We start from the raw sequence: 27,237 nt of genomic DNA, 5'->3' as shown, positions 1-27,237 counted from the left end.
ATCGAGCCCCACGCCAGGCTCTGGCTGACAGGGAGGAACCTGCTTGGGATTCTGTGTCTCCCTTTCTCTCCGTCCGTCTCTCTCTTAAGAATAAATAAATGTAAAAAATAAAATAAACGAATGCTTACAAATGAATACAGTGGGCGGGGGGGGGGGGGCTCATTTCAGCTACAGGATGCTTCGGCAAGTCCCCGGGGGTGGGATGTGTGAAATTTGGGAATGAGACTCAGTTTACAACCAGTGTCCCGAGGAGACTGTCGCTGGGGCTTAATTGCCAGGCAGGACAGCAACGGTGAAATATTGGCCAAACGAGAGGCTACAGACAAAACTTTCCTTCTTAGGGCCAGGCCTCCAGATGCCTGTGTCCACGCTGTTCATGAGCCAGGCACGGCTAGTGGGGTACCAACACTGCACCCAGAGAACGTTGATACTCAACGCTCATAACAAACCATGAGAGGCCAACAAGATACTGGTGGGGACAGACAAACCATGGCAGTCCAACACTCATCTATCTATCTATCTATCCTATGTATCTGTCTCTATCTATCTGTCTATTTATCCATCCGTCCGTCCATCATATCTATCTATCTATCTATCTATCTATCTATCCATCCACCATATCTATCTACTATCTATCTATCCATCCTATATATCTGTCTCTATCTTTCTTTCTATCTATCTATCTATCTATCTATCCATTTATCTATCATCTATCTCTGTATGCATCACCCATTTCTGTATCTATCCATCCATCCATCATATCTATCATCTATGTATCTATCCATCCATCATATCTATCTATTATCTATCTATCCATCCTATATATCTGTCTCTATCTTTCCATCTATCTATCTATCTATCCATTTATCTATCATCTATCTCTGTATGCATCACCCATTTCTGTATCTATCCATCCATCCATCATATCTATCATCTATGTATCTATCCATCCATCATATCTATCTATTATCTATCTATCCATCCTATATATCTGTCTCTATCTTTCCATCTATCTATCTATCTATCCATTTATCTATCATCTATCTCTGTATGCATCACCCATTTCTGTATCTATCCATCCATCCATCATATCTATCATCTATGTATCTATCCATCCATCATATCTATCTATCTATCTATCTATCTATCTATCCACCTATCAATTTTATTTATCTATCTATCCAAACATCTATCAGTATTTATTAATTTATGGACCACAGATAACAGGGGTGAGATTAACTCACTGATTGTCTGAGAGCAAATCTGAAGTTGTTGCTATGCAAGCGGCTGTCAGGGAAAGAATGAGGGTCCGAAAGCCAAGTGAGGGAGAAAGCACTCTTTCCCTTTCAGAGCCTGCCTTGTGGGGCAGAGAGTCTCAGCCAACAAGCGCCCGAGGGCAGGAGACCATCGTGGTGGTCAAGGGGGATGCAGGCAGCAACAACGTTGACTCACAAGCGGATCCTCAAATCGTCTACCTGGGTGTGTGGTCCTTGTCCAGCGTCCTGCATACGTGCTTCTCCTGGAAAGGTCACAGCCACAGCCTCGTTCCCGACGGATGGCATGTGGGCCTTCTGCGAAGTCTCCCGGGTGTGAGCCGCCCCTGGGACAGGTGCCCTGTTTAGCTGTGTTCCCTTCCCAGCGGGCTACACCCTCGAGGGCCCAAAGCCAGTGCTGACTACGGATTTCACTACTTACTTAATATATTACTTAACTACCTTAAAGATAAAATTCATGGGGTACTTGACTAGCTCAGTCGGTTGGGCGTCCGACTTCGGCTCAGGTCATGATCTCGCGGTTCGTGGGTTCGAGCCCCGCGTCGGGCTCTGTGCTGATGGCTCGGAGCCTGGAGCCTGCTTTGGTTTCTGTGTCTCCCCCTCTCTCTGCCCCTTCCCCGCTCGTGCTCTGTCTCTCTTTCTCTCTCAGAAATAAACATTAAAAATATTTTTTAAAAAGTTAAATATAGAAAGGACGTCTGGGTGGCGCAGTCGGTTAAGCGTCCGACTTCAGCCAGGTCATGATCTCGCGGTCCGGGAGTTCGAGCCCCGCATCGGGCTCTGTGCTGACAGCTCAGAGCCTGGAGCCTGTTTCGGATTCTGTGTCTCCCTCTCTCTCTGACCCTCCCCCGTTCATGCTCTGTCTCTCTCTCTGTCCCAAAAATAAATAAACGTTGAAAAAAAAAAAGTTAAATATAGAAAGGACGTCTGGGTGGCTCGGTCTGTGAAGCATCTAACTTTAGCTCAGGTCATTGTCTCACAGTTTGTGGGTGTGGGTTCGAGCCCCACGTCGGGCTCTGTGCTGACAGCTCGGAGCCTGGAGCCTGCCTCGGATTCTGGGTCTCCCTCTCTCTCTGCCCCTCCCCCATTGGCTCTCTCTCTCTCTCTCTCTCAAAAATAAATAAACATTAAAAAAAATTTAAAAAACTAAAAATAAAAGAAAATAAAATTCGGGGCATCTGGGTGTCTCAGTCAGTTGACTGACCAACTCTTGATTTCAGCTCAGGTCATGAGCTCACGGTGTGTGGGTTCGAGTCCTGAGCTGGGCTCCATACGGAGCATGAAGCCTGCTTAAGACCCCCTCCCCTGCCCCTCCCCTGCTCACACACACTCTCTAAAATAAAAAAAAATAAGAAGAAGAAGAAAATGAAAATAAAATTCAATCAATGTAGTCTGGCCACTGGCAAACTAAACCACAGACCCCTGTCTTCATCCCTGCACGTGTCTCTTCAAAGTCTGTGTTTTTAATATAATGGAAACCACTACGGAATTTCCAGAGGCTAATGGGAAGCCGAGGTTTTCTTTATATGTTTAATATAAAAAGGGAACATTACCTGCCCCCGGGAAAGTATTTATGAGAGACATAAATGCACGAAGAATCAGCTTCTCCTTCTTATTTTCCTTCCAAGTAGCAGATTGTCCCGTTTGTTCAGAAAACCAATTAAATATTTAAAGAAGGCGTCCTGGAGAGAGTTATCTTCCTAAATTGTTGCAGATCAGCTGGGGAAAATGGAGGTAGGTTGCTGCATTGCACAGGTCCAGAGAGGAGGGGGGTCGGCTACGGTCGGAGGTACGTCGATCTGGCGGGTTCTGTTTTCTTCTTCTTTTTTTTAATGTTTGTTTACTTTGAGAGAGAGAGAGAGAGAGAGAGAGAGAGAGCATGAGCGGGGGAGGGGCAGAGAGAGAGGGAGACACAGAATCCAAAGCAGGCTCCAGGCTCCCAGCTGTCAGCCCAGAGCCCCACGCGGGGCTCGAACCCATGAACACTGAGAGCACGACCTGAGCCGAAGCTGGACACCCAGCCGACTGAGCCACCCCGGCGCCCCAACAGGATTCTCTTTTCCAACAACACTTTCTCGCTGGCTTCCCGAGGTGTCTGGGCCCCTTGGAGAGCTCTCACCTTCACAGGTCAGTATTCCTTGCATGTGAGCAAGGTAGCATTTGCTGTGCACTGAGCAAGAGACCGGTGTCCTTCCAGTGTTTTTAAAACGAAGCCAGCAGGGCAGGAGCACTGAGATCCAGGAGGGTCAAGACCACTGAGATCCAGGAGGGACAGGAACACTGAGTTCCAGGAGGGGCAGGGCTGTGCTCCCTCCAGAGGCTCCAGGGGAGGGTCCTTCCTGCCTCTTCCAGCTTCTGGGGCCCCAGGCATCCCTGGGCTTGTGGCCGCGTCCCTCCCGTCTGTGTCTTTCCAGGCCCCACGGACAAAGCCACTGGCTGCCAGGCCCCCGGCCGGTCTGTAGCCGCTGTGGAAGTGAGCCCACAGCCCGGTGGCCTTGTCCTAGGACAACGTCCCGACTCAGGGGCTGGGTTTTGCCCCGTTCTGGTGTCCGTGGACGGGCCTATGTTCCCCTGCCGCCGACATCATATCTGTGTGATCCGTCCCGACCCCTTCCTTGCTGCAAACCCGACGTCTCGGGGATCGCCTTCCCTGTACACCTCCCCACGTGCACAGCGCACGGAAAAGTCGTGCACACGCCTGTATCTCGGGCTGCAGGCGACCCCGGCAGACTGGCCAGGGGGGGACAAGGGCCCGACTTTGCACGGCGAGGGGCAGAATGCAAAGTGGGGGTTCTGAGGGCACGGGACGCTGCGGGGACACAGCACGCCCCCACCCCGGCTAACTGAGCAAACAGGAAGGACCGCGCCCCCCAAGAGGCGGGGCCCGCACTCCCGCAGAAGCACAGGGTCGCGAAGGACGCTGTGGGGCCGGGAAAGCTGGGTGAGGATCACAGCACGAGCCCTCGGGAAACCTCCCATCACGGGGTCCCCGTCTGTCTGGGAAGTGGGTGTCCTAAGACGTAAATTCCAGCCGAGTGTCGGAAAACAGACGGTGTGGGGACAGCGAGGGCAGGAGCTGAGTTCCAGAGAGTGGACAGGTGGATGCGGGTGCAGCCTGCGAGAGAGCAAGCCATTTGGAGATGTCCTGAGGGCGAGTGCAGGCCCTTTGAGGGGCATTGAGGAAGGAAGGGGAGGGAAGGAAGGAAGGAAGGAAGGGGGGAAGGAAGGAGGGAGGGGGGGAGGGGGGGAAGGAGGGAGGGAAGGAGGAAGGAAGGAAGGAAGATGGATGGATGGAAGGAAAGAAAGAAGGAAGGAAAGAGGGAAGGAGAAGGGGGATGGAAGGAGGGAGGGAGGGGGGAGGGGGAAGGAGGGAGGGAAGGAGGCAGAAGGAAACGTAACCATGGCGATTGTGTGTTAATTCACTCGTGGACACGTCAGAACGCCCATTATTATTGTTGTGATCGTCGTGGCTTCCCGCCTCTGCAGGTGCGCTCCGGGCACAGCCACCCAGAGCAGGTGCGCGGGCGACGGGCGCCGGTCTTGCAACAGGGCCTCCGACAGCCCCCGGGGGACCGGGCGTGAGAGGCGGGCGGCCACGTCCCCCGCGCGGCCACTAGGTGGAGCCGTGCGACAGGCGCACAGCGCTCAGCGCTCCCTGGGCATCGGCGTCGTCCACGGAGACCCTCATCCCGGGTCTGTGTCCCGGCCAAGCCCTCCCGCTGATGACCGCGGCGCCCCTCCCTCCCATCCTTCCCTTCCCCGCAGGAAACCAAGGGACGGGGGACATTGCCAACCGGCCGGACGGGGACTCCCTCCGGGGGGGACAGCCATCGTAAAAAAAAACAACAAACAAACAAAGCCCCAAACAACCCGCCAAGAGCACGTCGATGCACCCTGGACACGATGGAGAACACCCAACACTTGCCCGGATGCGTTTTCTAACGCACCCCGCGAGGGACCCCCCAAGTCTGCCTTGCACGCCCGCCCCCAGGCTAGATTTCGTGTGGAAGGCGACCACATCCGTCTGACCCACATCCACACCTTTGCAGAACTAGAACTTGATTATCTAGGGGCTCGGGATTGGTTCCAGAACTGTGCCCCAGGGTTCAAAGCCCAGAGGTGAGTCTGTCCTGCGGACCCCCCGGCCCTCCGCCAGCTCTCCGCTTGGACAAGGGGGAGAAGGATGCTGCACGTCAAACGCACCGGCTTCACGTGAACTATTTTCACACACAGGAAACACCCCAGGAGGGTCATCGAGGCAGCATTTTCGGCCTGAGCCCCTGCTTCCCCAGGCCTGCGTGTTCCCCCCCCCCCCCCCGCCCTTTTTGCTCTGACTTCCCAAAGCCGCAAAGAGACGTAGCCCAGGGGCGCCTGGATGGCTCAGCTGGCGAAGCGACAGACTCTTGGTTTCGGCTCCGGTCATGATCTCGAGGTTCAGGAGTTCGAGCCCTGTGTCGGGCTCTGTGCTGACGGTGTGGAGCCTGCTTGGGATTCTCTCCCTCTCCGTCTGCCCCTCCGCGGCTCACCCTGTCTCTGTCTCTCTCAAAATAAATAATGAAACTTAACAAAATAAAATGAAAAAAAGACACATGCCAACAGAGACAATATAGACTATACAACCAAGGTCCTGGGGCCACCACGACGGTGTTTATTTTTGACAAAGAGAGATAGAAAGAGAGAGAGGGAGAGAGCACGAGCAGGGCAGGGGTAGAGACAGAGGAAGACGCAGAATCCCAAGCAGGCTCCAGGCTCTGAGCTGTCAGCGCAGAGCCTGATGCAGGGGTTGAACTCATGAACCGTGAGATCGTGACCTGAGCCGAAGTCGGATGCTCAACCTACTGAGCCACCCGGGCGCCCCAGGAACAGGAAGTTAAATTAACAAAAGCGTCTCCATGAAACCTTGGCTGTCGTCACTGGGTTGCCCCGTGTCGAGTTGGAACTGATCTGAGTAACCAACAAGAAGGCACGTCTTCAAGCCCAGACAGGGAAGGGACCCGCGTGGGCCCGGAACAGCCAAGGCCACATCCTCTCTGCACATTCGCGTCCTGTCCCACTAGTGGGCAAAGCACCGATTTCCCTTCGTGGCCTTTGGTTGCCTGCCACGGCCTGGAGACCCCGGAGGCGGGGGGGGGGGGGGGGCCCAGGTCTGCAAGATCAAAGGCAATCGACTGCATTGTGCAGGATTTGGGCACGCTTCCTCCGATGATAAAATATATATTGATACATACAGGTTTTAGCGTTCAAAGGCAAGCTGTTGGCTTACGTTAGGCCATCGAGGCAAGCCAGGGAGGATACGGTCCAAAAACACTCAGAAAGATGTGCAGGCTGCTGTATAAAACGCTGGACCTGTCCCAACTCGCTCTAGGATTCGCCCGGAGACGCGAAATACATTCAGGAAACCACACTCTCTTCGGTTTGCCGACGTGCCTGTGGTCATTGGCCGGGGGTCCACACCAAGGTCTGGCCGGCCCGCGGCTGATAGGCGCTCGGCCAAGAGAATCGGTCGTGGAGACATCGTGGGACTCTTGTCACGGGTCACGTAGGAGACTTTGGTCCCTAGGGGACCTTCCCTGCCCCCCCCCCGCCCCCACATGCCTGGCCCAAACCCCAGGGCCCCCTCGTCCAAACGTTTCTAAATGAAACTGTTCCCTAACGTGAAAACCAGCCCATCAGCCTCATGCTTCTTGTCTCCCGTAAACAGACCATCTTTGCTCACTTTCCTTGATCAAGAACATTTATTTCTTCCCTTGCAACACAAAGGAAAGTGCACGGGCCACCTCCCGGCCCCCTGTGCCCCCGTCCCTGACCGTCTGCACCCCCCGACACCTGAGCCGTACTCTGGGGTTCTCCCCACGGGTCACGCCTGCAGGTTGTGTCTCCCAAATCGCCTCTCCCATCCTCAACTGGCCGGTGATCTGTACTCTCGGAAACGTTTCCGTGAAGGCACGTCAATCCTACTTTGTAAAGTTGGAGGCACCCCACAGCATCTGAGCTGGATTCGCGGGTTGCTTTGCACACAAAGGCTGCAGCCACCCACGGGTGCACGGGCTCACGAGGGGACCAGGGGATCCACAGACCCCCCCCCCCCATGCCTGTCCGGAGGCCTCCAGCGAGGGCACACAGAGCAGTGTTGAGCCGCAGGCAGAACCCTGGGGGCTCCTGATCTCTGCTTTAAGGACCAACCACGCACCCCGGACAAAGCCACGGCCCTGAGATACCGCCTGAGTGCAGGACGGGGGTCCGGAAGTCCCTGATGCACGCACATCAAGACCAAATGTGTATCCCGGTACACGATTGCATAGCACGGGGACAACAGGCACCGGGTTAGAAATGGCATGAAAAGTGGGGGCTCACAAGGAGCCCCCAAGCGACGGAGGCTTTCCGACGAAGCCAGGCGTGTGACCCAGGAGCCTGGGAGCGTGTAAGCATTGGGAAGCACGTGGTCCGGGGCCAGCTGGGTCCGAGGCTGGCAGACCTCGGGCTAGGTCGTGCATTTCAAGGCGGGGAGGGGACGGGGGTCACGGCTCTCCTTCCCTGGCAAGGCTGCTCGGGGGTGGGGGAGGGGGGATGGGCTTACAGGAAGCACAGGAACCAGAACAGGCACACTGACTCAGGTCTGCAAAACGGGGGGCGTGCCTGGACTTCATCCCCTGACATCGGGGATCCAATCCCACTGGGCCAGCTAAGGGACTCTGATGCACTTCCTGGGACGCCTGGGAAAGGTTTTCTCCCCCCGACGTATTCCTTCTTGGTCTGGACCTTCTTGGTCTCCGTCGGGGGCCCCTCGCAGATCCTGCGCACGGCACCCAGTTTAATGCACAAGCTCAGAAACTCTGGGTGTCCTCCCTAGCGGACCCGTGACGCGGAGAAACCATGCGTGTGGGTCTCTGCGTGTGCGTGTGGGTCTGTGTGCGCCTTTTTCCCCTTCTTCCTTCCACCAGCGGACACGTACGGCTGGTAATCGAGGTTCCCCTCAAAACCAGAAGCTGGGACTCTGGGCGAAGGCAGAGCACCGCGGCCCAAGCAGACGGGTCGTGGCCGATCCCAACCCCTTCCTGCGGGTGTGTGTGTATGTATTTATGGCAAAGCAACCCCCCTGACTCTGCGTGCGGCTGGGCTGGCTCCTTGAACTCGCAAGGACCTGCCTTCAGCCCCGTTTCTGCACGCGACCCCGGTCGCAGACTGCAGAGACCAAGAAAAGCCCCCTGCAGGTGCCCTTGTGGCTGTGGGGAGCTGCTGGTGCCCCCATTGGGAACGTGGACCCCCCTTCCCGGCACGCTGGGTGCGGGGGAGAGGAGAGCAGTCTCTGGGCCGCAGCCCCTACAGCAGGACACGCGTACCCTCACTGGGCCCCCGTCTGCGGGGCTGCTGTCTCCCGGCCTCGTGCCTTCTTGGAGCTCGGCTCTGAAGGTCAAGGATGATGCCTGCGGACCTGGAGGGAGTCCTGGGCTCATGCACAGGACGCTGGAGCCCCTGGGGGTCTCGGAGGGGAATCGGGGACGGGGTCGATGCCTGCCTTTCTGCCACGGCTCACTGGTTGCACAGGACAAGTTGGGTCAAAGCCGGTGGCCCAGCCCCTGGTCGCCGGTGTGGGGGGCCCAGTGCGCTGGAGACAAGAATGGCCGCGGGGCCTCGGGTCTGGGCGGTAAGGCTGTTGGGTTCTTCTGCTGCTGGCCTGGCACGGGTTCCCCGACCAGGCCGCAGGGGGTGCGCCCAAGTTGCTGCATCTGGGGACCCTGAGCCTTCCGGACGCCCAGCTGGGTGGGAACCTCCGCTTTGGCCAGGAATTCTGTATCAGCCTTTGGGGGGCTCCCAGAGTCTCCTTTGTGTACTGACTGTCCTGGGCACCTGCCCACCAGGCATCAGTCCTAAATGCAGCCCAGGCGGCAGGACACGTGTGTGTGTGTGTGTGTGTGTGTGTGAGAGAGAGAGAGAGAGAGACAGAGACAGAGACAGAGCTCGCGAGAGAAACAGGCGAGGGCAAGGTCCCTCCCCACGTCCCCGCGACCCAGGAAGCAAGGTGGGGGACACCTGTTTACGGTGGGGGGGAGGGGGCTCGCTGGGAAGCCCCAGGACCCGGGAGGGACCCCTGCGCCAGGGGGTCCACCTGCTGGGCTCCTCGTCTGTTTACACCGCAACAGGGAGCCCCCTTCCCCTTATGTAAGCCCTGCGTCTGTCTGGGTCTGCAGTCCGCCTGCTTGCTCCTGGGCCCCGAGACCCTCGCACCCCCTCCTGCCCGGCGTCAGCAGGCACTTGGACGCAAAAGCGCAGCCCCCTCCCCAGGAAAGAGAAGAAAGGAGGGGTGCGCCGGCCCACCCGCAACCCCCCTCCCCAACCCGGCCCTTCCTCTGTAATGACAGCGCAGCGCGCCAGCCGCGGCGCGCGGGGAGGGGGCTCCGGAAAGACGAAGGCGGGGGACCCCCGCCCCCGCCCACGAGCAGGGGCGGCGCGGGGAGAGGGACGCGGGAGCCAGCCAAGCGCGCCATGGCGCCGGGGCCCCCCAGGCCGGCGCGGGGGGCGCAGGGGTCGCGCGCAGGAGCCCCGCGCCGCAGCCTCGCCTCCCTCCTCCCCCTCCCGGTCCCCGCCCCGCGCTCGCCCCCGCGCCCCCCGCCGCCCGCGTTCGGCCGCGCGCTGCGCCCCGCGGGGCCGGGCTTACACCTGTCACCGCGCGCCCGCCGCCTCGCCGCCGCCGCCGCCCAAGTTCGCGGGGACTTGGCGGGCGCGCCGCCTGCCGCCTCCCCGCCCGCGCCCGCGTCCTCGCCCATGGCCGCCGCCCCCGCCCGCCCGCCGCCCGCGCCCCCCGCGCCGCCCGCCCAGCCCCGCGGCCGCCGGGCCCGGTGAGCCAGCAGCGCGGCCGAGCGCGGGCGCCCGTCCCCCGGCACGGAGCACTGCGGATGCGGCGCGGGGCCGGCGCGGGGCTCCGGGCGCGCTCGGGGGTCGTGAGCGCCGCGCCCCGCGCCCCCGCGCGCCCCCCGCCCGCCCGCGCGCCCCGCCGGGGCCATGCAGTCGCTTATCTCGCCGGTGACCAAGGCGATCCTGGTGGCCCTGTTCATCTTCGCAATCCTGCTCATCCTGTACGTGATACTCTGGTACATCTGCCGCGATGTGGACTGCGACCACGGCATCTGAGCCCCGCGGCGCCCAGGGCGCCCCGCCCCGGGCATGGGGGCCGCGCGCCCGCCGCCGGGCCGTGACCTTCAGGGACGGAGCGCGGAGAGCCGGTGAGTGCGCGCGGGCGGGCGCGGAGCCTCAACTTCCCGGGGCGCGGGGCGCGGGGCGCGGGACGGTGGCCCACCCCCACCCCGAGGTGGGCGCTGCGCCCAGACTCCCCGCGGGGCGCCCGCAGGTCCCGCCCGCGCCCGGGGTCCGAGGGCGCGGGGCGCTCCAGCCTTGGGGGGACGCACCTGCGCCGCGTGGGAGCGAGCTGGCTGGGGGCCCGGGGAGTGCCGCGCGGTGCCCCGATCCCGGCCCTGCTCGCAGGGCGCAGCACCCCCGACCCCCGCCCCCCGATCCCGGGCAGCCCCGCGCGGCTGAGCGCAGCGCCGAGCGCCTTGCGGGGGGGCCCGTCCCCACGGGCCGCCGAGGAACCCCTCCGACGAGCGACTCAAACAACTGAAAGCAGGTCGCAAGGTTGGTGCGCCCTGTTCGCCCTGCCTGCACCCCGCCCCCCCTCCGCCGCCGGCTCCCCAGCCTTCCCAGGGCTTCCAAAGCGCAGGAAGGGGGCTTGCCTTCCAGTCCCCGCGCCCCTGCCCCACAGGACAGCGACGGATGGGACGGACATGGAGCTCAGCCCTCCAGCAGGCGTGCCGCCGCCGAGCAACTTTGTGACTTAAATAAATAGCTTGTTAGCGAGAGAAAGAGAGAGAGAGAGAGAGAAAAAAAAAAAAAAATGCCTCCCTTTGAACGCTGGTCCGCAAAAAGAACGTGTGAGGAAAAACACCCAGATTAAACAGGCTGCCAATTTATGCGTCTGCGGGCACTGGGATGTGTGCTTGGGAATCAGGGCGGGCAGGGGGAGGTGGGTCCCGCCGGCCTCGCGGAGCCGCGCGCCCCCTCCCACCCAAGGGCTGTTCCTGTGCTAGTCAACCCCGTCCAGACCGTTCAGGGTTAAGGCATCGAAAAACGCAGACTCCTCGTCCCCAGGAACCTCTGGAAGCCCGAGGGGGGCCAGACTGTCTGATGCGCTGTGTTCTGGGGCGGTTGGGGGAGGATTAGGGTTGCCCAGAGTGTGCTTTTGTTTTTTTTTCTCTCCTGTAGTTAAAACTGGCGTTGAGGCTGGGAGTGATCTTGCAACACCCAGACTGGCATGTTTCCAGCATCCAATGCAGGAGGAGGAGGAGGGGGAGGAGGTAGGGGAGGAGGAGTGTGTGGGGGGGGGCGGAGGGAGAGTATAGGAGGCCCATTTTCAAGATAAGGAACCTTGTTGGAGACAATGAAGAAAGGTTTACAGAGCCTGCCTTACACCCTGTCAGCCGTGCAAACGCATCCAGAAGGGATGCCGTGGAGCTGGGCACCTAGACAGTCTCGTGAGATGCTGTGTGTCAGTGTGCAAGGCCCTGCGCTGAGCCCCATGTGTCCCCGGTGGGACACAGCCCGCACACAGACACACACGGACCAACCCCCTTGGTAACGCAGTGGGCAGACATTGCCGACAAATGGCTGAAGCACCACCGCGCCCCAGGCAGGAGCGGGTGAAATCAGCGGGATGACCACATTCCAGGACGGGGGTCCCCGGATGACCCCCGCCCCGCCCCCGTCCCCAGGAGGAAAGGCCACCGAGCCTCACACGTCTGCATCCCACACACAGCACGTGAATCGGGATCCAAAATTATACCAAACACACACACACACACGCTGTGGGCTAGTCAGTCGGGAGGAGGATGACACCCACACGAGCTGTGTGCTTCTCGGGGGAGCCTCCGGGGAGGGGGACGTTGTGGTGGGGAGGGGGGGGCGCATGGTCACCACTGGGGCATGTCTGCGAGGGACACGAGAACACAGTTGCAATTAAAACAGTGAGCAATTATATAACGGACGCCATCCGGGATTTTTCCATGGGGCCGGGGGTCGGTCCACACCGCTCGTTATTCGAACCCCACGCCCCGCAGTTCACGGTCTGTTTAACTCCGGCGACTTCTTTGCTCGGCACACTCTCTCCCTCCCCCGGATTACTTTTTCTCACACGCAATTTCAGCTGCAATAGAGCAATGTTTATTCGATTTCCCAGAGAATGCTTCCCCATCAATTAGAGGCAAGCCGCACGCCTATGGGTTGTGGGAACGATTCAGTTAAAGGTCCCTGCTTAACGGTCACAAGCACATGGGCTGGCAGGTTCATCGCAACATGAGAACCAAACACAGGGTTCCAGAATCGAACTTGCACAGCACGTGTAAGTCGACAGATGATGGATGCTGTGGGTCTGGAGCAGTAACCCCCACAACAGACAGACCCCAAGTAGCCCAAGTTAGAACCAGAACCCCGTGGGCAAAGTGGATCGCAATAAGTCACATTCCCATAGCCCTGGGTGATCTGCAAAAGAGCTTCCCCAGTGGTGTTCTTCTGGATCTGTCTCACTGTCCCGGGAAGAGGTCGGGGCATCATCGCAAACGTCCCCATGTCAGGTACACAAACTCAAGGTCACACAGCTGGGAAAGGGCAGGGTCGTAGCTGGTGAATGACACATTCACACTGGGAGCTTGTGGCTGGAAACGGGGCACATTTCTTTGACCCGTGAGACCTTCGTCTGCTCCTGTCAAGGGAATGCCCGGATCCCTGTCGTGTCCATCAGGGGACGTTTAGATCCGTCGGCTAGCCGCATGACGCTCTACAGCGTGGCGACCATTCGGGTATCTGAGCCCTAAACAATAGGGAAAGTTCAGCCTTATCCAACCACGACCGTCACTCAGAAATCACTCTTGGGTCCAGGGAGATGAACCACATACCGAGGTAGAAGGACGATGTCCAAAAAGCTGGCAATAGCGTGTCTACACAGAAACATCTCTCCTGTGTGTCACCTTCTTAATTTTCTACGGGTAACCACACGGAGCAGATTGTAGCACTGCGAAAGAAATAACAATTCCTCATAAATAACAATTACAGTGGGGTAGTAAGAACAACACGGGAGGCTAACATGATTATTATTTATACTGCATTTCGCCCTTGTGACAGCAACGTGGATATAATTATTCTCCCAATTATGCAGAGTGGAAACGGGAGGCCACGAGAGAAAGGTGACATTAACTTCCCCAAGATGGCAGGAAAAATTGATCGGCAATTGTCTCCAAGCTGTTGACTTGCACGCACGCACGTGTGGTGTGTGTGTGTTTGCGTGTGTGTGGTGTGTGTGTGTAAATAAAATCTCAGAGGGATCGCTTTTCTATTCCCCGAAGTTTTAAGTTGTATATGTATTTCCAGCTGCTCCTTGGGGTTGAGGCATGTCACTGATCTTTTAAGTTTTTTTTTTATGCATTGCCAAACATCTACTTAGGATACATTTCTTTAAATTTTTTTAATGTTTATTTATATTTAAGAGATAGAGACACACAGGGCGTGAGCAGGGAAGGGGCGGAGAGAAAGGGAGACACAGAATCCGAAACAGGCTCCAGGCTCCGAGCCGTCAGCACAGAGCCTGACGCGGGGCTCGAACTCACGAACCGTGAGATCGTGAGCTGAGCCGAAGTCGGACGCTCAACCGACCGAGCCTCCCAGGCGCCCCGTCTACTTACGATATATTTCTCGGTAGTGCACACACTTGTTTTGGTGGAAAGCACCACCACAACAAAACCCACCTGTGGTTCTGTTTGTTCATTAATATGGAGAAGCAGCCCGCAAATTGAAAGACCGAATTCCGGAGCGTGCCCCTATCTTGGAAGCTGTCGGTCGTGCTCCTGGTGCAAGGAAATTGCTGATTTTGGAAGAATGTTGTAACGTTGTTTGTGCATTCTGTATATTGCGTACTTTATCCTTACCCAGTCCATACCCTACGTGTTCATGCAACATACTCTGTGTCCTGGAAACTGAGAACATGTGTCCAATGCTGAGTGGATTGGACGTCGCATCCTGTATCGTTGGACAACTGTTCCCAGCAGCCCCTTCGTATCTCCCCTGCCTCCTCCCCAAAGTGGGGGGTCTCCGAATGGGGCAAAGAGGGGCTCCTGTGATCCCCAGCTTTTTTTTTCTGAGAATAATTAGTAGAAATAAGTGAATTCGGTCTGCTTGGAAACATCCGATAGGGAAGCAGAACTCCCAGGGCCCAGAGCCTCTGCAAAGAGGCTGGTTCTGCATCCCAGAAGAGTGAACTCCCTGAAGGTCCTAATTACACAGGAGAGGAACAGACGGCCCCACAGGTGGCCGGGGGTGTGGGTGGGGGGTCCTTGCCTGTGGGGCACTTGGCTTTGCTGAGGAAGGACGCAGGGGGTCAGGGACAGGTCCTAATGCCCGATGCACCAGACCGTGTGTGTCCACGGCACCTGCCTGATAAACGGCACGCTTTGGCACGAGTGAACATTGTAACGTTAAAGAGAAGTGAGCGACGTTGGTGGGGCAGGGGTGGGTAGGGAGGGACAGAATGCCTTCCGAACCCACTTTCCGGTTAAAGAAAGAGAAAAAAGACAGACACTGCCTGCCGGGCACTCGCTCCCGAGACCCGTCGGCCGTGGCAACATCCTGTTGTTTCTCGGCGGGGCGAGCCCCACGCCCCAGACGTGCCTCTCGAAAGCGGGCTGCATTGCAGATGCCTCTAGAAACTGCGGGCGGGCAGAAAGGTCGTGCGGAGCTCGGAGGTGCTGGCCCAGGACCAGAGCCAGTCTGAGTGTCGCTGGCCAAAGCTGCAGGCTTGGGGTGGGTCTGAATGTGCCGTGGATCCTGGCCTGCAGGGGGCCATGGGGCGGCGAAGGCGGGCGGGCTGTCTGCGCCATGCCCGTGGCCCCCAGAGCCGGCCAGCACCCGGGGGGCACAAAATCCCATTCCTGTCATCAGGGGCGGCGGGGCTGACCCTCTGTGCACGCCTCTTAGGAACCGTTGGCCATCTGTCCCCCGCGGGCACTCGCCCACGCCTGGCTCTCTGGCAGGCCTACGACTCCCCTTTCTGGGCCCAGCAGGGGCGTCTTTCAAGGCGAGCCAGCCCGGCTGGGAGTCCCCACGCGCCCGCGGTGCCTTCCAGGCGGAGGCCAGGAGCTCTGGAAAGACCTCAGCTTCCTTCGCGGCCAAGTCGGGGAGGGGAAGGGCTTGGGAAGCCAATGTAATCAATGCGGCTTTTGAGCTCAAAATAGTGTGAGCGTCACCGAAGGGCTGGACGGAGGCCTTGGAGGCCCTTCCAGAAGGGTTGCAAAAAGGACGGGGAAGCCGTGCTTTGAATCCGCAGGCGGCCCCGGAGGGAAAGGTCAAACACATTTGTGCGTGCTGTCTCTTGTTTTCCAAGTCTCCCCGTTTCTCCATTCACGCGGCCCTTGCAAGCCGGACGTTTAGGGCCTGGCAGCCAGGACTGTGCACCGATTGAGCACCTGCTGTGTGCGTAACATGGCTTCGCGTGATTCTCATACAGCTCCTGGGATGCGCTGGTAGGATTTCCTCCGCGTGGCCGGACCACCGGTCCCACCGGATGGTAAGGAGCTGTGCCCTAGGGGTGTGACCAGCCTGAGACCAGGGGCGTGGACGCCAGGCTGAGGGGGCGTCCGCGGCGGCCGTTTGCGATTCACTGGCCAGACTCAGGCATCCGTCCCGTCCGCGCTCGCCCGAGTGGGGCCCGTGACACCAGCACACGCACCCGCGGAGGTCTGTCCACTCCAACAATAGTCACGGAGGCCGTAGGTAGACCGTCGCCGCCGATGGTCGCGGAGGGCCGTCAGACGCAGTGGATGGACGCCATCGGTCCACGCAAAACCCACCCTTGGTGTCTACCGAGGCATCACGGTCCACACACGGCAGGCTGGCACTTTGATCTCCCTCACCCGCTACATTATCGCCGTGTTTGGGACCCGTGAATACGAGCGCTGTGACAGATGCATGGTTTGTCCCCCGGGATCTCATCCTTTAACGTGTTGACACCCATAGAGCAAGTCTCACGGGGATGGTGTCTCGGGGAAGGGAGACGTCACCGGCTGTCAACAAAAAACCTGAAGACGACACAAAAGAAGAAAAAGCAAGTGGGGCGAGTGAATAAGATGGCAGAAGATGAGATGGGATGGGAAGGGAAGGGGAGGGGAGGGAAGGGAGGGGAGGGAAGAGAGGGGAGGAGAAGGAAGGGAAGGGGAGGGGAGAGGAGAGGGAGGGGAGGGGAGAGAAGGGGAGGGAATGGAAGAGAAGGGGAGGGAAGGGGAGGGAAGGGAAGGAAAGGAAAGGGAAGGAAAGGAAGGAAAGGAAGGGAAGGGAAGGGAAGGGATGGGAAGGGAAGGGGAGGGAAGGGAGGGGAGGGGAAGGAAGGGAAGGGGAGGGGAGGGAAGAGAGGGGAGGGGAAGGAAGGGAAGGGAAGGGGAGGGGAGAGGAGAGAAGGGGAGGGAAGGGAAGGGAAGGGAAGGAAAGGGAAGGGAAGGGAAGGGAAGGAAAGGGAAGGGAAGGAAAGGAAAGGAAAGGAAAGTAGGAAAGGAAAGGAAGGGATGGGAAGGGAAGGAAAGGAAAGGAAAGGAAGGGATGGGAAGGGACGGGAAGGGAAGGGAAAGGATGGGAAGGGAAGGGGAGGGGAGGGAAGGGAGGGGAGGGGAAGGATGGGAAGGGAAGGGGAGGGGAGGGAAGAGAGGGGAGGGGAAGGAAGGGAAGGGGAGGGGAGAGGAGAGGGAGGGGAGGGGAGAGAAGGGGAGGGAAGGGGAGGGAAGGGAAGGAAAGGAAAGGGAAGGAAAGGAAGGAAAGGGAAGGGAAGGGAAGGGAAGGGAAGGGAAAGGATGGGAAGGGAAGGGGAGGGGAGGGAAGGGAGGGGAGGGGAAGGAAGGGAAGGGAAGGGGAGGGGAGGGGAGGGAAGAGAGGGGAGGGGAGGGGAGAGGAGAGAAGGGGAGGGAAGGGAAGGGAAGGGAAGGGAAGGAAAGGGAAGGAAAGGAAAGAAGGAAAGGAAAGGAAGGGATGGGAAGGGAAGGGAAGGGAAGGGATGGGAAGGGAGAGAAGGGGAGGGGAGGGAGGGGAGGGGAAGGAAGGGAAGGGAAGGGGAGGGGAGAGAAGGGGGAGGGGAGGAGAGAGAAGGGGGAGGGGAGGGGAGAGAAGGGGAGGGAATGGAAGAGAAGGGAATGGAAGGGATGGGAAGGGAAGGGAAGGGAAGGGAAGGGAAGGGAAGGGAAGGGAAAGGAAGGTATGGGAAGGGAAGGGAAGGGAAGGGAAGGGAAGGGAAGGGAAGGGATGGGAAGGGAAGGGATGGGAAGGGAGAGAAGGGGAGGGAAGGGAAGGGGAGGGGAAGGGAGGGAAGGGAAGGGAAGGGAAGGGAAGGGAAGGGAAGGGAGGGGAGAGAAAGGGAGGGAAGGGAAGGGAAGTGATGGGATGCGAAGGGAAGTGATGGGATGGGAAGGGAAGGGATGGGAAGGGAAGGCAGGGGAGAGAAGGAGAGGGAAGGGAAGGGAAGGGAAGGGCAGGGAAGGGAAAGGAAGGTATGGGAAGGGAAGGGAAGGGAAGGGATGGGATGGGAAGGGAAGGGAAAGGAAGGTATGGGAAGGGAAGGGAAGGGAAGGGATGGGATGGGGAGAGAAAGGGAGGGAAGGGAAGGGAAGTGATGGGATGCGAAGGGAAGTGATGGGATGGGAAGGGAAGGGATGGGAAGGGAAGGCAGGGGAGAGAAGGAGAGGGAAGGGAAGGGAAGGGAAGGGCAGGGAAGGGAAGGGAAGGGAAGGGAAAATATGGGACTGGAAGGGAAGGGAAGGGAAGGGAAGGGAAAATATGGGACTGGAAGGGAAGGGAAGGGAAGGGAAGGGAAGGGAAGGGAAGGGAAGGGAAGGGAAAGGGAAGGCAGGGGAGAGAAGGAGAGGGAATGGATCCTTCCCAAAGCAGATGCCTCCAACACGGTGCATGGTGTAGACTTCTTGTGGGGAGAAGGGTTACAACAAACGCACAACTTTGCCTCCAAGAAGTCAGGGACGTGCTGGTGGGCGCGGCGAAGGGTCTGTGTTTGTTGTCTGTGGTTCATCTTCGAGAACGGTGCGTGAACCCCGGCGGCTGCCCCCCAGCTGACCGGAGCAGACCCCACACAGGCACACCGCGCCTGTTGCCGCAACTTTTGCGGATTCCGGGCCACCTGCCTTCTCCCTTCACAGGTTCAAGCTGAAAAGCGAAGGATGTGCGACCCCACAGACAAGCGTACCCGGGCTCGCGGCCACATTCACCGTAGTGTTTGTGCGTCTCTCACGCACGGAGTGCTTGGCGATCTGTGCTAGTCCTTGCTGGCATCGCTATTCCCCTTCTCGATAAGTCAGTGACAAGATTCTCGGGTGTTGTGATGCTAACGCTGTGTTCCTATAAACTCTTTTTTTTTTTTTTTTAATTTTTCAATGTTTATTTATTTTTGAGACAGACACACAGCACGAGTTGGGGAGGGGCAGAGAGAGAGTGAGACACAGAATCCAAAGCAGGCTCTGGGCTCTGAGCCGTCAGCACAGAGCCCGACGCGGGGCTCGAACTCACAGACCGCGAGATCACGAGCTGAGCCCAAGTCGGACGCTTCACCGACTGAGCCACCCGGGCACCCCTGTGTTCCTGTAAAGTCTTAGGGCTTTATTGCGGAATTGGCTGTTGTTAGACACTTTCCTTGTGTTCTATTTATTGTCTTTTGATTTTGTGCTTTTCCTGCAGGTCGGTTGGCCAGGGCCCCGGATCCTAATACTCCAGGGAAGCTAAACTCTCCTTGTGGAAAAGAGAAATTACCAGGGTTTCCTCTGTCTGGGCGGGGGGGAGCGGGGGTTCTTTTGCTTGATATTTCTCTGTGTTTCTAGGGTGCAGAGCCATGAGGAGGGGCTGTCTTATACCAAAGGACTTATATTTAGGAAATAATTATTCTTCTCCTGGAAGAAAAAAAGTCCCCTAGGCCGTATCTTCAGCACTGAGGGTTTTATTTAGTCCAGTGTGCTATAAAGAGAAGCTGATTTCTCTTGGAGCCGGGTGACCTGTTTCGGGGCCTACATTTTCCCACTCCTGGCGACATCCCCAGTGGAGAGAACTTCACTCAAGCTATTTTCTAGCCAACCGTGTGTCTGTTCCGGAACAAAGCAAGAAAAAAAAAAAAAGAAAAAAAAGAAAGAAATCGAGGGAGGTCCAGATACTAACCTAGAAATCATCTGGGATGCCCTGTTTAGTCATTACTTGGATCCCAGAATGATGGCTTCTGTGGATCCCATTGGACATTTCCCGGGTTATATTTTGGGCTGGCGACTTAGCGGGCTCCCGGAGTAAGACGGTTGTTGACCGAAGCTTCATTCTCTGCAAGAATACGGATGGTTTTCAGCTAGGTGTGGGGGTGGGCAGACCCAGCATTGGGACAAAGACAAGACGAAATTGACAATGTAAGCCAAAGGGATCGCTATGCTGTGAAACATTCTAAACATTCTTAATCCAGTTGTGGTGGGTAGCGATCCGACAACTGTGGGTCCCTATGCACAAAGGCATTGGGATATTTTATCAAATAAATACATCAGTCGATCAGTGAATCGCTACCCGTTTGGAGGAAACGGTAGAACCAGAAATTTGGAGGCGGGGCCACCTGCTCTACGGTGTGGGGCAATGGGAAGTCACGCCATGTTATTGCTGCGGTCCGGGACTTCCACGCTGGAACCCACACGGGCACGGAGCGGGACCCCCTGCCCATATGCAACGTGGATGTTCTCAGGAGGACGATCTCGCCCCAGTTTGAAAGGTCGCTGCAATTCTGAATCTCTGGTGTTGAGACAAAGCAGCCAGCACGCAGCTGACTTAGCAAACAGGGGCACGAACCAGATTTGGTCATTCGCATGGTCCACCACAAACCGGCAGCAATGACCGGGTGGGATCTCACGTCATGGCACGTGCATTCGCTTCCTGTGGCGGCCGTGACCTCTCACGACCGGCGTAGCATCCTAAAACGCCAGGATTTTATTCTCTTGCACTTCTGGAGAGCAGAGTTGCAAAGGCAGTCTTGTGGGAATAACACCAAGATGTGAGCCATGCTGGTTCCTGATGGAGGTTCTAAGAGACGGTCCCTCCTGGCCTCTCCCAGCCTCTGAAGGTGACTGAGTTACTTGGCTGCTGGCCAGTCTGAGCTCTGCCTCCATGACCACACGTCTCTCCTTCCTTGGAGACTCCTGCCTCCCTCTGATAGGGAGTCTGGCGGAGACGTTGGGACCATCTGGATGACCCAGGATCACCTCCCCAACTCAAATTCGTCACTACATCTGCAGCGTCCCATCTGCCACATGAGGCAACATCTACACGTTCTAGGAACTAGGGCCTCCTATCTGTGGCCACCATTTTTCACCCAACCGCATCTTTGTGATACCCAGAGCCTCGCTTTCTCATGGGGAAGGAGATACCCAGAGAAGTTTTGCAACCTGCCCGTAGCAACACAGCTAATCATTGGCCCATGAGCCCCAGCATGAAATGCCCTCTCTCTGTCTCTGTCTGTGTATCTCTCTCTCTCTCTCTCTCTCTCGGGCCTGCTGCTCCCCTCCCTCATCGTCACACTGATTATTCATACCATTTTGTTCTGAGGACTTCTATCTAATTAATCCTGTAACAATGATGTTTCTGGCAAAGTGGCAGATTCTGAATTGTTCTGTGTCATAAGAGTCAGACTTTGACCAGAAAAAGTTCTAGGGAACTAGATAGTCACTTGAAAGGGGGACACAATGAGGAAAAAAAAAAACAGAATAGCAGCTAGAAATGAAGTTTCTAGCAGTGAAGTGCTGACCAGCCCTGGCGTCTGTCTCCTTGGGATTCCTTGGGCTTTGCAAGAAATACCTTTGTGTTTGTCCCGCCCTCCCAGAGCCCGAGTGGTGGCCTGTGAGCTGTGAGTAGTGGCCTGCACGTGGATGGGACTTCACGGGTGGGATCTTCCTCCCACCTGTGGAGAACTGTGTGTACCCACTTATGTAACCCCAGCAAGAACAAGACAAACATCATTTCAAGATGGCGGCACCATCCAAGATGGCAGCAGGGCTGGTTGGTTCACAAGGATGAACAGGATGGTTCACAAGGGCAGGGAATATGAGCACTCTGTCTTCAGAGACAGAAAGGAGGAATCCAATGCACAACAGGATGGGTGAGCAGGGGGAAAAGTGTAGACCTGGTCTGTCCAAGACAGGAGCCACCGAGCCCTTGGATGTGGCCACGTTCACTGAAGCCCTGAGATTTTCTTTTCTTTCCTTTCCTTTTCTTTTCTTTTCTTTCTTCTCTTCTCTTCTCTTCTCTTCTCTTTCCTTTTCTCTTTTCTTTTCTTTTCATTTCTTTCCTTTCCTTTCCTTTCGTTTCCTTTCCTTTCCCTTTCTCTTCTCTTATCTTCTTTTCTTTCTTCTTTCTTTCTCTTTCTCTTTCCTTTCTCTTCTTTCTTCTTTCTTTGTCTTTCTTTCTTTCTTTCTTTCTTTCTAACTTTATTTACTTCGAGAGAGAGATAGAGCACAAGTGGGGGAGGGGCACAGAGAGAGAGAGAGCCCCTAGAAGGCTTCACTCCATCAGCACAGAGTCCAATGCAGCATTTGAACTCAGAACCCGTGAGATCATGACCTGAGTAGGAATCAGGAGTGGGACGCTTAAATCAGTGGATTCAGTTGACCACTCGGCCAACTCATGGGCCTGGGTTTTTCACTGCATTGATTTTTACTGGATTTAAACACCAAGAGTCACAAGGCTAGTGTCTCTCATATTGGATAATGGGGCCACAGTTTTGACTTTTGTGCTGTTTGATTCACTCATTGTAGGAGTCAGTTAGAGCTGCCATAGTTCAAGTGGCAGGGGCAAACCAGGTGGTTTAAACAACATTTATTGTTCCAAGACCTGGAGGTGGGGAGTCTGAGATCCAGGCAGGGCTGAGGCTTGGAGTCTGAGATCCAGGCAGGGCCGAGGCTGGGAGTCTGAGGTCTGGGGGGTGGAGCAAGGCTGGGAGTCTGAGATCCAGGCAGGGCAGAGGCTGGGGGTCTGAGATCCAGGCATGGCTGAGGCTGGGAGTCTGAGATCCAGGCAGGGCCGAGGCTGGGGGTCTGAAGTCTAAGCAGGGCTGGGGCACGGAGTCTGAGGTCCAGGCAGGCCTGAGGCTGGGGGTCTGAGATCCAGGCGGGGCTGAGGCTGGTGGTCTGAGATCCAGGCAGGGCTGAAGCAGGGACTCTAGATCTAGGCAGGTGTGAGGCTGGGGGTCTGAGATCCAGGCAGGGCTGAGGCTGGGGGTCTGAGATCCAGGCAGGGCTGAGGCTGGGGGTCTGAGATCCAGGCAGGGCTGAGGCTGGGGGTCTGAGATCCAGGCAGGGCTGAGGCTGGGGGGTCTTAGATCCAGGCAGGGCTGGAGGCTGGGAGTTTGAGATCCAGGCGGGCCCAAGGCTGGAGGTCTGATATCCAGGCAGGGCTGGAGGCTGGGAGTCTGAGATCCAGGCAGGGCTGAGACTGGGAGTCTATTCTCAATTTGATCCGTGCTGGCACAGAAGTCTGGGCAGGGTGCCAGGGAACATCTGGTGGGCATACCACTCAGTCTCTGTGCCATGGAGACACGGAGGCGGAACCCAAGTCGGACCGGGTCGGGAAGTGCGGGGAGGTGTCTCAGGGGTCCTAACCCTTGGCTGAGCCCTGAACGGCAGAGAACAGTCCTCCAGAGTGCGTTGCAGGTAGACACGTCCCTGTGCCCGGACGGGAGGGTCTGTGGCATAATTTGCTCTCCAAAGCCCTCACGGGTCAGGTCGAGACGTGACTGAGGGCGTCCCCCACCACTGGGTCTGCCGTGGCCCCCGATGTTCAGAGCGTCCTATCTGGGAAAAGCTTTCTGCCACAGGTTGCGGGGGAGGTTGGTGCTCAGTGGGGGTGAGATTGGGGGCAGGTGCTTGCCTGGGCAGGTGAACTCAGAGAATCTTATCCTCTAAATGTAGCATATTGGCCAAACCTGTTTCTGGGTGGGGGGTATGTGGCCTGAAAAAACCAGAGAGCTGCATTTGCCACTATGCTGCGCCGAATGTCCCCTCCAGCTTCAGACACCCCAGATGGTCAGGTCTTGATTCCACTGGGGTTAGTCCCACGCAGCATAGGAATAACGCACGAATGGAAAATTCTCCTTTCGAAGGCACGTGTCCAGCCCTCTCCTGCCTTGTTCCTCAAGGTAAATTTCAGACTGTATTTGGAGGTCAATCTGTTCTCCCCTAATGTCCTTGAACCATCCCAAGGTCCCATCCAGGGCGCCATATTTCTTTACTTTCGTCGCCTTCTGTGGGAACTTGCCTGTCTGTGGCCGAAACGTGAGGCATGTGTTGCCTCACGTTTGGGCCACGGACAGACCGGGGTGGTTGGTTTTCGAGAGGAAGCCCAGACAGATGAGTACTCCTCTCAGACCATTTCACCTAAGGTACCTGTGATCAGCACAACTTATCACTATGGGTATTGGTTTTGGTCACCTGGCTGAAGTCTTATTGGTTTATTTATTTTTGACAGCGAGAGAGAGACAGAGTGTGAGCAGGGGAGGGGCAGAGAGAGAGAGAGAGAGAGAGGGAGGGAGACACAGAATCAGAAGCAGGCTCCAGGGTCTGAGCTGTCAGCACAGAGCCGGACGCGGGGCTCGAACCCATGAACCGTGAGATCATGACCTGAGCCGAAGTCGGTCACTCAACCGACTGAGCCACCCAGGCGCCCCAGGAGTAGGAATTTAGCTTGTATCCTCTTGTGGGTAGAGTCGCTACATAAATTATTCGGAATTTCTTTGCATGGGGACATTTGTCTCTTCTCCCTCATTTATTCATAAGTTCAGTCACGTATTTATATGTGTATGGACTCGTGGGGACATTTATTTTGTATCTTACGTTACAACCCAGTGGCCTTCACCTTCCTTCTCCAGCTGTTCCAACGCTGGCCATGGGGATCTCTTTCGGTCTGGCTTCCCTTTGGCCTGACCCCCACACGTTTTGGGCTTTGAGCGTCTCGTTACTTTGTAAGATGACAAGATGCTCCAGGCCACATTCTGTGTCCACCAAGCCCTCGTCCTAGAAGTAGCCGTTTGCTAGGCAGCCCCGGTGTCTCCGATTCGTGTTAGGAACCGAGATACGGATGTTTAGGTGAAGCGACTTCTCGGCAGCATTGAAGAGAGTTGGATTTTGTCCACTCACTGTTTTCTTTTCTTTCTTTTTCTTTTTTTTTTAAAATGTTTTAACGTTTATTTATTTTTGAGACCGAGAGAGACAGAGCATGAACGGGGGAGGGGCAGAGAGAGAGGGAGACACAGAATCGGAAACAGGCTCCAGGCTCCGAGCCATCAGCCCAGAGCCCGACGCGGGGCTCGAACTCACGGACCGCGAGATCGTGACCTGAGTGGAAGTCGGAGGCTTAACCGACTGCGCCACCCAGGCGCCCCTACACTCACCGTTTTCTGTCCCTTACACTTGTGTTTTCTTTCTTTCTCTTTCTACCTACGTAGGGCCCCTGGAGGGACGGAGAGTTCTGGTGGCCGTGCAGCCTCTGTTCACCTGTTCTCCAGAGGTGATGAGAACATCTCCATCGCGGGCCACCACGGGCAGCCCAGGACTCCAACGTAACGGGGTGCATCCCTGCAGCTCAGCGCTCGGCGCTTTTCTGGAGACAGCCGAGGAGCATGCCACATCCCAGCCACACTGTGGGGGTGAAGGGTGGGGTGACCGCCCATGAGGATTACGGCCATCCCCCCATCACTCATGTTGCCAAGCCATGACCAGGCGGCCAGGACTCATGGGCGGTGTCTCCTCCGGGGCCATGCTGGCATCCGTAACCTCCATACACCCTTGTGGTCCCATCCAGCCATCCCTGCCCGCCCGCCTGGCCCAGTCTGTCGTGAAGTTTCCGTCAGCCTTTCGCGTGTGCATAGTCCCACCTCCCAGGGGTTCCGGCGCCCGTCGGAAGGGTTCTCCCGCTCATTCCTGGCTAGGCAAGTTCAGAGGACCATCAGCTTGAGGTTATACTGTCGTTAAGGTAGGTGCGACGGGGGCCTGACCCACTTAATCTCAGAGGCAGTCCATGCTGTAAAACGCACAGGAACCACACCCAGGGCCTCCCCGGTCTCCTCGTGTGTGCAGAGCAAACGCCCCGAGGAAGAGACGCGAGGAACGCCCTTCCTCCTTGTTGCCAAGTTACCCCGAATGTGTTCATCCCTCTGCTGCAAGGAGAAGGCGGCATGTTCTGGGAGGATCGAGCGACCCTCTAAGATACAGAGCAGAGACTTTGCACGGGCCATCAGACGGTTCCGCAAACTCGTAGACACCCATCTAACGTTAGTTACGCGGACACGCGGCGCAACGCATCAGGCTCTTTCTCCAGGGCGTCAGGCGGGGAAGTTGCATCGTGCAGTCCGGCCACCGCGAAGGACGTTGGGCGGTCTTTCCTCCGCTGTGTTTCGATGAAAACTCGCGCGGGTCTCCATGAATGTCCGCGGCCGCGTGCCAGCCAGCAACAGCCACCCGCCCCGTCCCGTCCGTGTGCACCCCGGTGAGCAGACACGCTCTCCCTCAACGCGACCACCCTTCTCTTCCGCAGGTGTGATGAATGGCGCCTCTGTGTTGTTTTGTTATAGCTTCCGCCTCCCCACGTGGAGAGGGGCAATAAAGACAAAGCTGAGACATTATGGCTATTCCAGAAAATAAAATATTTTTGAAACCGCCTGGCGTCCGTGCCGAGCTTTGTCCCGTCGTGGTAACAGAACCCCGGCGACCGGGCTGGTAGCACGGGAGCGCTTGACAGATGGAGGGGATTCAGCGCCCCTGCACACGGGCCAGGACGGGAAGGTGTGTATCACCTGAGGTTGGCATAGTCTGGGCTCTGTGTGTTTTGCAGAAGGAGGCACCTCTCCGACGCTTTTGATAGGTGCTAAAGGTGATAGCTCCAGGAAAACAGCCACAACCACCAACACAACAAAGCAATGGCAAAAACTTGATCGAGATTTTAACACCAGAGCTATTCTGACGTCCCTTTCCTGAATGGGGTCTGGTTTCCCCACCCCTCAGGAGGATTCAAGACATCCCCCCCTCCCAGCCCTGCAGTAGACAACTGTCCCAGGGCAAGTGTCCTCAGTTTTCACTGGGCGTGTGTCCAATTTCTGAGCAGCCCCTCCAGGGGACAAACCTACGATAAGTTGCACCCTGGGCTCTCAACTCAGCCCAGAACAGCGTGGAGGGGGTCAAGCTGTGGACCTGGAAAGGTCCACAGAACAAAACCAATTTTATTCATTATTGAATTTTTAAAAGTTCAGTTTGTGTTGAGAGGGCAAGAGGGTGTGCGTGAGCAGGGGAGGGGCAGACAGAAAGGGAGACAGAGAGTCCCAAGCAGGCTCCACACTGTCAGCACAGAGCCCGATGCGGGGCCCAGACTCACGAACCGTGAGATCATGTCCTGAGCCGAAATCAACAGTCCGATGCCCAACTGACTGAGCCCCCCCAGGAGTCCCGAGGTTTCACTGGTTTAAACCCAGCTTTGGACATCTCATCGCTGGGGCAGCCTGGGGTGCCCGATTTAAAAACGCAAAGATAATAGTAACACGATGCCTACCGCACATGACTAAATCCATTAGTAGACGGAGGATGTCTTCAACGACCGTGTACATTCCCCTCACACGCCAGTTACCATCGTTCTGAACATTTTCAGGTCACCAAGGAACAAAGTTAAAAAAAAAATAGACATTTGTGACCTTACGTGAGAGCCTTGTTGAATTACGAGGGCAAGATTGTCTAATTAAGTCACATTTATGCAGGAATGCTCCCTAACAAGATAAGAATTTACACTCCTCTCTGCACCCTTATTATTTTTCTTAAAAAAAGAAAGGTTCGGGGTGCCGTGGTGGTTCAGTCAGTGAAGCATCCGACTTCGGCTCAGGTCATGA

The 27,237-nt window shown here is 56.9% G+C and overlaps 1 protein-coding gene and 1 long non-coding RNA gene across 2 annotated transcripts; one reads left to right on the top strand and one right to left on the bottom strand.

Annotated features, from left to right (window-relative positions):
* Positions 1 to 8,229: 8,229 nt before the first annotated feature.
* Positions 8,230 to 26,022, top strand: LOC123594679. The gene is made up of 2 exons (XR_006710837.1): positions 8,230 to 8,343; positions 24,811 to 26,022. It is a non-coding gene; the product is annotated as an uncharacterized LOC123594679 (long non-coding RNA).
* On the bottom strand, positions 13,962 to 19,733 carry LOC123594678 (progesterone receptor-like). Its single transcript, XM_045471550.1, has 3 exons — positions 19,506 to 19,733; positions 18,547 to 18,705; positions 13,962 to 16,387 (listed from the first exon to the last, which is right to left on the bottom strand). Exon 3 carries the CDS (start codon positions 15,708 to 15,710, stop codon positions 14,586 to 14,588), a length of 1,125 nt encoding a protein of 374 aa, XP_045327506.1. The 5' UTR covers positions 15,711 to 16,387; positions 18,547 to 18,705; positions 19,506 to 19,733; the 3' UTR covers positions 13,962 to 14,585.
* Positions 26,023 to 27,237: the final 1,215 nt, after the last annotated feature.

This window comes from Leopardus geoffroyi, chromosome X, assembly GCF_018350155.1.
Source record: "Leopardus geoffroyi isolate Oge1 chromosome X, O.geoffroyi_Oge1_pat1.0, whole genome shotgun sequence".
Taxonomy (NCBI): domain Eukaryota; kingdom Metazoa; phylum Chordata; class Mammalia; order Carnivora; family Felidae; genus Leopardus; species Leopardus geoffroyi.
The sequence above is the reverse complement of the archived record's forward strand: the minus strand, read 5'-3'. Positions and strand labels throughout refer to the sequence as shown.